General features: G+C 47.0%; 1 protein-coding gene across 3 annotated transcripts in view; it reads left to right on the top strand.

Moving 5' to 3' along the window:
* The window catches only part of nhsl1b (NHS-like 1b), a 187,319-nt gene that overhangs the window by 90,719 nt on the left and 83,624 nt on the right, over positions 1-12,976 (top strand). Inside the window, exon 1 of one of the 3 annotated variants that reach the window (XM_045210202.1) lies at positions 1,965-3,424. The exons of the other annotated variants lie outside the window; for them this stretch is intronic. Within the exon in view, the coding sequence (XP_045066137.1) occupies positions 3,160-3,424 (265 nt within the window). The 5' untranslated portion in view covers positions 1,965-3,159. Of the gene's footprint in view, positions 1-1,964; positions 3,425-12,976 lie in introns of those variants that run through there. 3 annotated transcript variants of the gene reach the window in all.

Genomic DNA, 12,976 nt, shown 5'->3' with positions numbered 1-12,976 from the left:
ACTCTATAACGTAGCTGCTAGCCTCTGGAAGCTGACCCACTGACTGAGACAGATATTCAATATTGATACTTTTTATGTGCTAATATATTTCCTCCACTCTCCTGGTTCATAATTTGTTTTAAGGTGTCACTGTTCAGTGCTCTTTAAAATTATATATGGGTGGGGGGTTTCAGTTGTGATTTTGGGGAATGCGTGTTTGGGGAAGGGGGTCAGGGGTTGATGCAGGAATAAAGTTGACCTTTATACGCCGACCTTTCAACTCCCTTGGGGGTCAAACAGCACTTTGCTTAAAACAGCTCTCTGTGTTTTAGAGGTGAAATCAATACTCCTCAACAGTCTCTCAGCCTATTCACGAACAATTCAGTCTGCATCACTTAACCTATAGGACGCATAGGCTCAACACAGCGATCCCAAAGCTAATTTTGAGCCGATTGAATCTCCTTTTCACAGTGCTCTGGGCTCAGCTGCTCTGGACTAGTGGACACTAAAGGTGTTTGTGGTTCACTCCCATTCAGAAATATGCTAGGTTTCTAAGAGTAGAATAGGTTTGTATCAACTTCCACAGGCCTGTGTATTTCTTTAGTATGCATCGGTACGCTTTCAAGACACCCATCTTTTATCCTTCCATCCCTTCATCCCAGCGCTGTGGGAGAGCAGGGCTGGTTAATTATTAAAGTAGTGTGACTGTGTGACTGGCCTTTGGTTTCACCGACGGGGACAAAGGTCCACACACACTCAGCGAGCAGTGTGTTTCCGTGTGTGTATGTGTGACTGACTGTGTGTGTGTGTTACAACACCAGCTTGTGTGTGTGTGTTGGCCAGAGAGTTTTTGCTAGTGTTTTACCAGGTAAACCAGGACACAGTCAAGTAGCACGCAGCAACCTGCCAGAGATTAGTTGTCCCAGTCAGTCAATGTGTGTACACCAGAAGTGCTGGCACCATTGATTTTGTCACTGTGGGAAAATGAAAAGGGGGGGCTAGGACAGAGGGGAGGAGGGGTAACATAACGTGGCGTTATCCGTCTCTCTGAGAGTTAGTACAGGGTAGGCAGGGACAACCCAACACTGGAGTTGCATGGAGAAGACACCCCACAGGGGTTGGTGGAGGTGTGTGTGTTTGTGTGTCCTAGGAGGGCGGTACCGCAGTGAAGGGTGTGACTGGGGGATTCAGTTACTCCATGGAGGGGAGAACAAACCCGCCTCTCCCTTCTCCTGGGAGCTCATTGTGGTGTTGGAGGAACAGTGTGGGGACCTTGGAGGGAGAAGAAGGGCCCTTGAACCGCCTCATACACACCTCAGCTCCGTGGTTTGTTTGTGTTCCCACCTTGGTAGTCAAACAACACAAACCACTGGGAGGTGTGGCTTTCCCACCCATGTGTGACCACAAACAACCTTCCATGATGCCTCTTTCTACTTGTCAGCTTACACTAATATACTGTAAAGACAGACCACTGTGGATAGTGTTTAGAAATGATGCTATGTCAGCCAGGCTATGCCAGGCTATGTCAAGCTATGTCAGGCTGTCAAGCTTCAAAATGCACCTGTTGTTTTTCTGTACCTTCTCTGTTTCTGGTTTGTGGCTTTAGGGAACTGCTCTGCACACTGTCTGTTCAACCTGTTTGGTTGATGGTAGACTGTGTGTTTCTGTGAGCTACATGGCCTAGTCTGTCTCTAGACTCTAGACCTCAGGGGACAACACAGAGAGAGAGGGAGGGAGAGAACTAGAAAGAGGAGAGCGGTGGATGAAAGGAGTGGAGAGGTGGAGAGGTGGAGAGCCTGAGCCCTCCCTCCAGCCCCTGTGGTTGCCATGCCGGCGAGCGAGGGGAGGGGCACAGATCAGAGATCAAAGAGGAGCGAGGGAGGGAAAGAAGGAGAGAGGGATGGGCCTTCTCGTGTTTCAGCTGAGCGGCTGGGGTTGGGTGTAATTCTAACCCCACAAACACAACGTCCCAGCCTTTCAGAACACACACAGTACATACACAGAAGGACTACCAGTGGAGCAGAACTTCTAGATGACCCTTGCCGTCTCACACAGTAACTCCAGACAGTTCGCCTAGCTAGCCTGTGTCCACGCTTTCTCTCTCTCTGTTTGTGTGGGCAGCAGGTGAGTGAATCCCTCTGTCTGTCTGTCTGTCTGTCTGTCTCGCTCCCTCCTTTTTCTCTCTCTCTCACTGGCCATGTGGGAGTAGAACAGATAAGAGGTCTCAACGGTCGCAACTGTTCTTCGATATCTCTCTCTCCACCTGAGCTACTCTCTCCATGCCTGATGAATGTAAATATAGCAGACCGAGATGCCAAGGAGGGTGTTGACACCACACACACCTTCTCATTGTGCCAACCCTGACCTGGAGAAGAAGAGGAGGAGGAAGAACGAGTGACTACACACAATCCTCTGGAACCCACATGCAGTGACATCACTTCTGGCAGACTACACACACAGAGTGGCGTGAGTCAGTGTATGACGTGCGACAGAAGGTCTCTGTGAGTGTTTGTGTGTTAAACCAAATCAGCCTGGGACCTGGGTATGGAATGGAGGACGCTGAAACGGCATAACCCTTCGTCTGCTGGCTGTCAGTCTGAGTGTCAGCTGGTATACACAGATAAACTGAAACACTAATAAACCGCTGGAGGACCGTTGGTTTGTTGTTGTGATTTAAACCCAAACGTGACCAGGAAGTCTCGCCCTGCCCTGTTACACCCCAGAGGAATACCTCCGTCTTTACCGGCGTTTGTGTGGGTGTGTGTGTGTGTGTGTGTGTGCTGGAGAGCAGGAGCAGGGATTTTCCAGATCGCTGGATTGCCTAATTGCCACTTTGGATTTGGGAAGCGCGCCCTGGATTTTGAAACACAAAGGTCGAGAGGAAGAGAGGAGTTTATCTGGTTTGGCTCAATGATAGAAGGATGAAATGAAGGAGAGAATTTGTTGAGACTGTCTGGGTCAGAGTTATGATTGGGAACAGTGACTCTGGAGCTACTGGAGAAGAAGACAGCAGGACCAAACTGTCATGTCAAATGATCTTTTACTATCACATATAGGTAAATTCACTTTGAATTGGATTGTTCCTTCAACAGCTCGACTTTGGACGTGGGACTTTTGATTCAGTCTCTCTATTTTTGGTTATTTTCTAAGTATTTTTTTTGTCTGCCAGAGTGAGTGAGGATGAGGAGGGACAGGAGTTCGGGGTCATTCCGTAAGGTTCGTAAGGAGAAGTCGGAGGGTCTCTCCAGAGCTCTGAGCTGGCTGAGTGTGTCCTCTCTATCTAGACAGACCCGACGCATCTTCCGCAGCCAGTCAGAGCTGAACACACACTCCCACACACACTCCCACACACACTCCCGCTCACACTCACACCTGCACCCAGGGGAGGCAGAGGAGGAGGATGATGAAGACTGGGTGTATGAGCCGCAGCATCGCACAAGAACAGGTGAGACCTGAAGGGTGGCAAACCATTCGCCATGTTGGCACCAAAATCTGATTGGCAGGACATGACTGGTCTTAAATATCATGGTGGAAACCTATCCAGTCCTTTCACATATCAGTGGCCACTGGCCAACATCCCCAGTCTGTTTGGATGTAGTCTGCATCTCTCTACTTTGACTCTGCCTCATTTGAATGGATATCCATTGTCTCCCTCTGCCTTCCTCTGTACTAGCATCAGGAAGTGAGGGAGAGAGTTGTTCACATGTGGAGACAGAGCGAGAAGTGGGTCACTGTCTTCTTACGGCCCATTATTGCCTGTCTCTTTGCCACAGGGGGTCAAAGTGCACTGTGTGGGTGGGTGGGTTGGTTCTTCTATCCTTGTGGGGACCAAAAGTCCCCACAAGGATAGTAAAACAAGGACAAATCTCCCTTGTGGGGACATTTCCCACATTCCCATGAGGAAAAAAGCTATTTTAAGCTTAGAGGTTAGGGTTACAATTAAGGTTAGGGTTAGAATTAGGGTAAGTGGTTAGGTTTAGGGTTAGGAGTTAGATTTAGGGTTAGGGTTACAGGTTAGGGGTAGGTATTTCCATTCAAAATAGGATTTTGAATGGAAATACATTTTAGTTCCCTACGAGGATAGAAGAACAAAACGTGTGTGTGACCGTAAAGTGACTTTCCGGAAGTGGGTGATGTCATGGGCTGGTGATGTCATAGCCTGGTGGTGATCTGAGCGCGTGGTTCTATGCCAGGGAGGGAGAGCGGGTGAAAGAGAGAGGGAGACTGTGTTTGTGAGAGTGTAACAGTGTTTTCCATATTATTGAGTAGAGAGACAAAGAGCACAGGCTAGTTCTACATTGTAGAATATAGATATTATTGTCTCATTCATATTTATCAATATGCTATTGATTTGTTATGTCAGAGAAGAGGTTTTCTGGGGTGAGGTAAGCATGACATCTATTTATATTTCTACCAGTGTAGTTTATCCTGATTGACAATATTATCATTTCATTAGCTTCCTCAGTGGCACAGGTACTGTTGCACTGCGCACGTGTGAGTGTGCGTGCGTGAGGTCAATGTTGTCAGTGAGCCATTGGGTACATTGGTTGTGTAACTCAACTCTTGCCATCAACTGCTGATGGAAAAACACCAGCACTGCACTATTGTGTTAATGTACACCAGCCACCATTAACACTGACCTGATCAGGGCATCCCAAAATACTGGCATGGCCTTCGGTCAACTCTTCGACCAGACAGACGTTGTCCGTAGGTAGAGACATTTTTCTACTTACCTCGGAGGGTAAGAGTTGAATAACCCTGCCCTAGATGGCTCTGGAGGGTTTTCAGAGTGTGAATGGGATGACATCAGTCCGGGGCAGCCTAAAGCCCCGGCTTTGGATTCGGTGGGGGAGAGTGAACCATTGGTGGTTAATGCGCCTTTGATGGAGCTGTGTCATAGGGCGGCAGATCACCTGGGAGTGGATTGGTTGTCTTCTCCCCCGCAGCTGAGTTCCTCCAGGTTTGGGGGAAGGTATTTACCTCCTGTCCCTGCAGCGGCGAAGTGTCGCTTACCTCTGTTTAAAGATTTTGCAGATTAACTATAGGCGACCTGGGATTCCCCTCATTCAGCCGAGCTGGTGCTACCAGGTTATGGCGAGTTTGTGAATGTAGAGGGTATGGAGGATGGACGCGTGGATTATTTGCACACCGCCGATGGATGGAAAGCTGGCGAGTTACTTAGCTCCAGAGGCTAACAAGGGGGCTAATCCTAGCAAGGTGCTTCTGAATAAATCAGCTGGACAGGTTGAGAATGTACCAGGTTGAGGGTGTGGCGGCTCGGTCGTTGAATGGGGTCACAATGCTGCAGATGTATCATATCGATTTGCTGAAGGAGCTGAATAAGACAGTGGAGGCGGGGAAGCCAGTTTCAGAGCTTCTCGACGAAATTTGTGCTACGGCTGATTTTTGTGCTGCGTCTGTCCCGCTGTACTATCCTGGCTGTGCAGAAAAGTATGGGGGCGACAGTGGTGGCTCAGCGCCACCTCTGTTTCAGGCCACCATGGAGGGGGTCTGTTGTTGATAGTGGTGGCTCCCCGTTGGCCCAGACAACCTTGCTTCCCAGAGATCATCTGTCTGTTGGGCGGGGACCTGTGGAGGGTTCTGTGTCATTGGGATCTATTGTCCCAGACGCACAGGAGAGTTTGGCACCCACGACCGCAGATATGGGATCTGTGGGTTTGGCCCCTGAAAGGTTGAATTTGAGGGCTAGGGGTTTTACCCTCGAACCTGATTACGACTATACAGACAGCGTGTGCTCCCTCTACAAGAGGGTTATATACATGTAAGTGGCGCGTGTTTGAGGGTTTGTGTCAGGTTTAAGGAGTTTCTCCTTTTCAGAGCTCTTTGGTGGACATTTTGATGTTCTTGCAAGAGGTTTTTGAGCAGAGCATTTCTTTTCCCACAATGAAGGTTTATATGACAGCCATCTCGGCGTGTCATGTAGGGATTGACTGTTCTACCCCGGGGTCTCATCCTCAGGTGGTGCGGTTCCTGAAAGGCGTGCGTTGGCTCAGACCCGTGTCTAAGCCTTTGGCACCAACCTGGGACCTGGCGCTGGTCCTGGACGCTCTGTGTGAGCCTCCGTTTGAACCATTGGAGTCTGTGGCCCTGAAGGTTCTTTCCTACAAGACGGCCCTGCTCATGGCTTTGGCGTCAGCCAAGCACTTTGGGGATCTCCATGCACTATCAGTACACCCTTCCTGTTTGGAGTTTGTGCCTGAAGACTCCAAAGCGATGTTACGTCCTAATGCAGCTTTTGCTCCCAAGGTTATGCCCATGTCTTACAGGTCCCCGGGTTTCAAGCTTTTCCCTTTCTCACCTCCTCGCAGCAGCACAGATATCACCAATCGTCATGCCTCTGAACAATGCCCAAGAAGCCACCACACGCCTAGTGGAGTGAGCACGCACACCGCTTGGCAAACCTTGTCCTTTGCTGTCATATGCTAGGGAGATCCAATGAGAAAGACGCTGTTTAGAAAGTGTCCTAGCCCGAGCTGGGTTAGCGAAACAGACAAAAAGCTGGTCACAAACACCTCCTCCATGTCCAGTATACGCTATACGCACATATAGGGATGGGGCCAAGGATATCCGCGTTTGTGACCAGCTTTTTGTCTGTTTCGCTAACCCAGCTTGGGGTAGGGCGCTTTCTAAGCAGCGTCTTTCTCATTGGATCTCCCTGGCATATGACAGCAAAAGACAAGGTTTGCCAAGCGGTGTACGTGCTCACTCCACTAGGCATGTGGTGGCTTCTTGGGCATTGTTCAGGGGCATGACGATTGGTGATTTCTATGCTGCAGCGAGTTGGGTTCCCCACATACCTTTGTGATGTTTTATCGCTTGGATGTAACTGCTCCCAGTGTGGCTCATAGTGCTCTTATGGCTGGGTCCGGGAGTGGGTGTTAGGCAGCGTGCAGGTTGCGCATTTATCCGGGTTACCACAGTTCCCTGTGAGTTTGAGCCTTGGGTTGCCTTGGGGTGCAGCAGCGCTTAAGAAAGTGTGCATTATCAGGGATACCACAGTGTCCTGTGGGTTTGAGAGTTGGGCTGCCGTGGTTCATTGACTGTGTTCGATTCTATGCAGCGCGCGTGTGCGCTTTACAAAGTCACGACAGGTGTTCTGTTGTTTTGGACTTGCGGTTCCTTGTACAAGTTCTGACATTTCAGGCTCGCAAGAAGGTATTGTTCTTGGAACCGTGGGGTGTATGGACTTGGGCTGCAGTGGCAGCATGTCAGTGCGCATAGCCAAGTTGCAGCAGGTTTGGTTCCCTATATGGGGCTCTGATAGTTCAGGCCTCATGAGGCTCTGACAGTTCAGGCTTCTCTGGGAAGTATTAGGGAAAAAGGTGGCTTCTGTAACCCCTTTTTGGAGCTGGTGGAACTTGTGTGTGCTTGTGCTGCCGTGGGCCTCTTAGTTTGGTACCCTCTGAGCTGGCTTGTGGCGTGATTGTATGTCCCCATAGTATGTTATACCGAGTGACCGACTAAAGGGGAACGTACGGTTATGAATACAACTACTGTTCCCTGAAGGAGGGAACGAGGTATAACATATTTAGGCCCCGCGCCGTCAGGGGATTTGAGCTTGCTGAAGAGCGGTACTGAAGAGGCTCCTTCAGGGACCAGTAGTTATATTCATAACTGTACGTTTCGCAAGACATTGTTAAATAGCGTTAGCACAATGACTAGAAGTCATTAACAGCTATAGACTTCCAGTCATTGCGCTAACGCTAGTTAACTATTGCGCTAACGCTAGTTAGAAACTTCCTTCAAACTGCATGCAGAGACATAAAAATGGTATCCATGAGTTCCATCTGACTCTACGTAACTCGAAAAGTGGCTTAATTGCCACAATCTCGCACTATCCGTTTAAAAGCACGTCTCGACAGAAAAAAAAGAAAAGAAAAAGAGCGTATCTTTCAGTCAGAATAAGTGTATTTATTTTAACATCTGGCAGTGACTCCAGCCTGCCTGCCAGACCAGTTAAAGCCCCATAGGCGGCCACGCACTGTGCCTGTGTGTGTATATATAGCTCCTAATGACTGGCTCTGGGCTGCTGTTTGCAAAGCAGCAATTACAGCGCGGTCGCCACCGGTGATCGGTTGGATGTTTTCCTTGGTTGCCATGGCAGCGGTAGGAGGTGGTGCAGACAGTTGAGCGGAGAGTTCTGGTGCTGTTCTGCGTGATCTCCCTGTTGTGAACTCACTCAGCCAATCAGAGCCAGAGAGACACACCCTTGTTATCATTGGATGCACTAGAGAAGGATGGATGAACTAAAACTCAGAATAATGAAAGGAGCCTAGCTATATCCAGGACACATTATGCAGAACTCTTATCTATGCTATTGGTTTTTATTGTTACACATTATAACACATGGCCCAATGTTTTGCACATACTTTCTTACTTAAACATAGGTTGAGAGCACTGATAAGTCAGCTGTTTTTCCAAATAGGATAGAAATGACCAAGTGGCATTACGCCAGGGGCCTGTAGGTGGTGACAGTGAGCTGATAGTGTTGTCCCATATACTTTCAGCTCATCTCTTATCTGTCCATTAGGCCTAACTCTTCACTGTCCCCCATCCAGTCCCCATCACTATCCTTATCACTGTCCTTATCACTCCCTTAGCCACCATGTTCCCACTCTCACTGGGCATGGACAAATCAATCTCCTCAATAATTTACTGGGCTTCACTAATGAATCAATCAAGGACCGGACATGTTCAGTAGAGAGGGATCTTGTACAGAAGGATTGGACAATATCTGTCTGGTGCATCATCCTGGGAGGGACCAAGCCAGAATAAGGACAAGACCAGTCCCATAGCTTCACTGTGTTAGTCAGTCAAATCTCCTTTTCATTTTAGCCAGCCAGTAATATGAGTTTTCTATGTAAATCGTAATATGGGTTTTACAGTACCATGTTAGCCGCTAGGCTAATATGGGATTTGCAATTGTGTCAATGTTTGGGTTTACCAATCTGAATGAACCGTGATAAGGGACAGCACAGCACATTAACCCAAATAAACGATGTATTAAACCAGCAAACAGACAGGGGACATGCCAAACCAGAATTGGGTCCTACCATGTTATGAAAGGTTATTAGTGAGATATGTATGGTTTATGAAAGGTCTTTAGGTTCATATTCTATGTTGGAGTGATCTGCTGTAACTCCTGAGAGGCTTGAGATGATGCCCTCATAACTGTCTCTTAGGTTTGGACAGACAAGCATATGTGCGCACACACACACACATACAGTACACGTGCACACACACATTTTGGGGTCTATGGTCCAAGCCCAGTTGTCCTGTAATTCCAGATTACCAGAACTCAGCAATAGTGAGACAACATTGGCCCACTACTCCTGGCCTAGGTCTGATGTTACAAGACTGAGCTGTCATTAAGAGATAGACGTGTGCCATCTGCCACTGTGGCTCGTGACCTAGGACCAAACACACACACAGTCACAGTGCAATTTGATAAGGCTTTCGTCTTCTGAATAAATTAGAACGGGGATATCATATGCCGTATTGTATTATATTACTGATGCTGGCTGAGTATATTGTCTTTAATGATCTCTCTCCCTCCCTCTCTCTCTCTCGCTCTCTTTCTGCCTCTTCTATGTGCTGATAATGATGACTGACTGGGGATCATATTCAGGTAAGTCAACCCTCTCAGTTTTAACCTCCTTTTAACCTCTCCAGCAGATCCTGGATCGGTCCTATGTGACATTTCAAAGCCCTAAGCCCCCGATGGATCCCACAGACCATGATGGCTCAACTGTTATCTGCCATTTAAGAGCATTACTCCCATTTGAACCAAACTGAAGCTTTCCCCTGAGCCATTTGCTAGAATTACACTCAACTTACGTAACAGGACACCTTTTCATAATCATAACTCCACATCTTATTGTCTGTTCCCTGGCATCCTCTTACCTTGGTATTATGTGATGTATCCATGCACGCCATGACTCGGACCTGAAAGAGGATCATCAACATTGTGATAAAGGGGATAGGGGAATAGGCTTATGTTTGGTATTTGGAATTTTATTAGGATCCCCATTAGCTGTTGCAAAAGCAGCAGCTACTCTTCCTAGGGTCCAAACAAAACATGAAACATGACATAATACAGAACATTAATAGACAAGAACCGCTCAAGGACAGAACTACATACATTAAAAATGGCACACATAGCCTACATATCAATAAATACACACAAAATATCTAGGTCAAATAGGGGAGAGGCGTTGTGCCGTGAGGTGTTGCTTTATCTGTTTTTTTTAAACCAGGTTTGCTGTCAATATGTGATGGAAGGGAGTTCCATGCAATAATGACTCTATATAATACTGTACGCTTTCTTTAATTTGTTCTGGATTTGGGGACTGTGAAAAGACCCCTAGTGGCATGTCTGGTGGGGTAAGTGTGTGTGTCAGAGCTGTGTGGAAGTTAACAATGCAAACAATTTGGAATTTACAGCACATTAATGTTTCTTATAAAACGAAGTGATGCAGTCAGTCTCACCTCAACTCTTAACCAAGAGAATCTGGTATGCATAGTATTTATATTAGCCCTCTGATTACAGTGAAGAGCAAGACGTGCCATTCTGGGCCAGCTGCAGCTTAACTAGGTCTGGCTTTGCATCACTTGATCACATGACTGGACAATAACCAAGATAAGACAAAACTAGAGACTGTAGGACTTGCTTTTTGGAGTGTGGTGTCAAAAAAGCAGGGCATCTCCTTTTTATGGACATACCTCTCCCCTTATTTACAACCAATGAATCTACAGTGAGGGAAAAAAGTATTTGATCCCTTGCTGATTTTGTACGTTTGCCCACTGACAAAGACATGATCAGTGTATAATTTTAATTGTAGGTTTATTTGAACAGTGAGAGACAGAATAACAACAAAAAAATCCAGAAAAATACATTTCAAAAATGTTATCAATTGATTTGCATTTTAATGAGGGAAATAAGTATTTGACCCCTCTGCAAAACATGACTTAGTACTTGGTGGCAAAACCCTTGTTGGCAATCACAGAGGTCAGACATTTCTTGTAGTTGGCCACCAGGTTTGCACACATATCAGGAGGGATTTTGTCCCACTCCTCTTTGCAGATCTTCTCCAAGTCATTAAGGTTTCGAGGCTGACGTTTGGCAACTCGAACCTTCAGCTCCCTCCACAGATTTTCTATGGGATTAAGGTCTGGAGACTGGCTAGGCCACTCCAGGACCTTAATGTGCTTCTTCTTGAGCCACTCCTTTGTTGCCTTGGCCGTGTGTTTTGGGTCATTGTCATGCTGGAATACCCATCCACGACCCATTTTCAATGCCCTGGCTGAGGGAAGGAGGTTCTCACCCAAGATTTGACGGTACATGGCCCCGTCCATCGTCCCTTTGATGCGGTGAAGTTGTCCTGTCCCCTTAGCAGAAAAACACCCCCAAAGCATAATGTTTCCACCTCCATGTTTGATGGTGGCTCTGTCGTAGCCGGCCGCGACCGGGAGACCCATGGGGCGGCGCACAATTGGCCCAGCGTCGTCCAGCGAAGGGGAGGGAATGGCCGGCAAGGATGTAGCTCAGTTGGTAGAGCATGGCGTTTGCAATGCCAGGGTTGTGGGTTCGATTCCCACGGGGGGCCAGTATGAAAAATAAAATAATGTATGCACTCACTAACTGTAAGTCGCTCTGGATAAGAGCGTCTGCTAAATGACTAAAATGTAAATGTAATGTAAAATGTGTTCTTGGGGTCATAGGCAGCATTCCTCCTCCTTCAAACACGGTGAGTTGAGTTGATGCCAACGAGCTCCATTTTGTTCTCATCTGACCACGTCACTTTCACCCAGTTCTCCTCTGAATCATTCAGATGTTCATTGGTAAACTTCAGACGGGCATGTATATGTGCTTTCTTGAGCAGTGGGACCTTGCGGGCGCTGCAGGATTTCAGTCCTTCACGGCGTAGTGTGTTACCAATTGTTTTCTTGGTGACTATGGTCCCAGCTGCCTGGAAATCATTGACAAGATCCTCCCGTGTAGTTCTGGGCTGATTCCTCACCGTTCTCATGATCATTGCAACTCCACGAAGTGAGATCTTGCATGTAGCCCCAGGCCGAGGGAGATTTGACAATTATTTTGTGTTTCTTCCATTTGTGAATAATCGCACCAACTGTTGTCACCTTCTCATCAAGCTGCTTGGCGATGGTCTTGTAGCCCATTCCAGCCTTGTGTAGGTCTACAATCTTGTCCCTGACATCCTTGGAGAGCTCTTTGGTTTTGGCCACGGTGGAGAGTTTGGAATCTGATTGATTGATTGCTTCTGTGGACAGGTGTCTTTTATACAGGTAACAAACTGAGATTAGGTGCACTCCCTTTAAGAGTGTGCTCCTAATCTCAGCTCGTTACCTGTATAAAAGACACCTGGGAGCCAGAAATCTTTCTGATTGAGAGGGGGTCAAATACTTATTTCCCTCATTAAAATGCAAATAAATTTATAACATTTTTGACATGCGTTTTTCTGGATTATTTTGTTGTTATTCTGTCTCTCACTGTTCAAATAAACCTACAATTAAAATGATAGACTGATCATTTCTTTGTCAGTGGGCAAACTTACAAAATCAGCAGGGGATCAAATACTTTTTTCCCTCACTGTATATGTTTTGCCCATGACCGTTTACAATCTAAGGTAACACCAAGTAATTTAGTCTCCTCAACTTGTTCAACAGCCACACCATTCATTACCAGATTCAGCTGTGGTCTAGAGCTTAGGGAATTATTTGTACCTAATACAATGCTCTTAGCTTTGTTCAGGACCAGTTTATTACATTCCAAAACTGACTTCAACTCCTTGTTAAGGATTTCAGTGACTTCATTAGCTTTGGCTGCTGACACATATATGGTTGAATCATCAGCATACATGGACACACAGTCTTTGTTTAATGCCAGTGGCAGGTCATTGGTAAAAATAGAAAAGGTTAGAGGGCCTAGAGAGCTTCCCTGCGGTACGCCAAACCC

This window comes from Coregonus clupeaformis, chromosome 33 (genome assembly GCF_020615455.1).
Source record: "Coregonus clupeaformis isolate EN_2021a chromosome 33, ASM2061545v1, whole genome shotgun sequence".
NCBI lineage: Eukaryota > Metazoa > Chordata > Actinopteri > Salmoniformes > Salmonidae > Coregonus > Coregonus clupeaformis.
The sequence above is the reverse complement of the archived record's forward strand: the minus strand, read 5'-3'. Positions and strand labels throughout refer to the sequence as shown.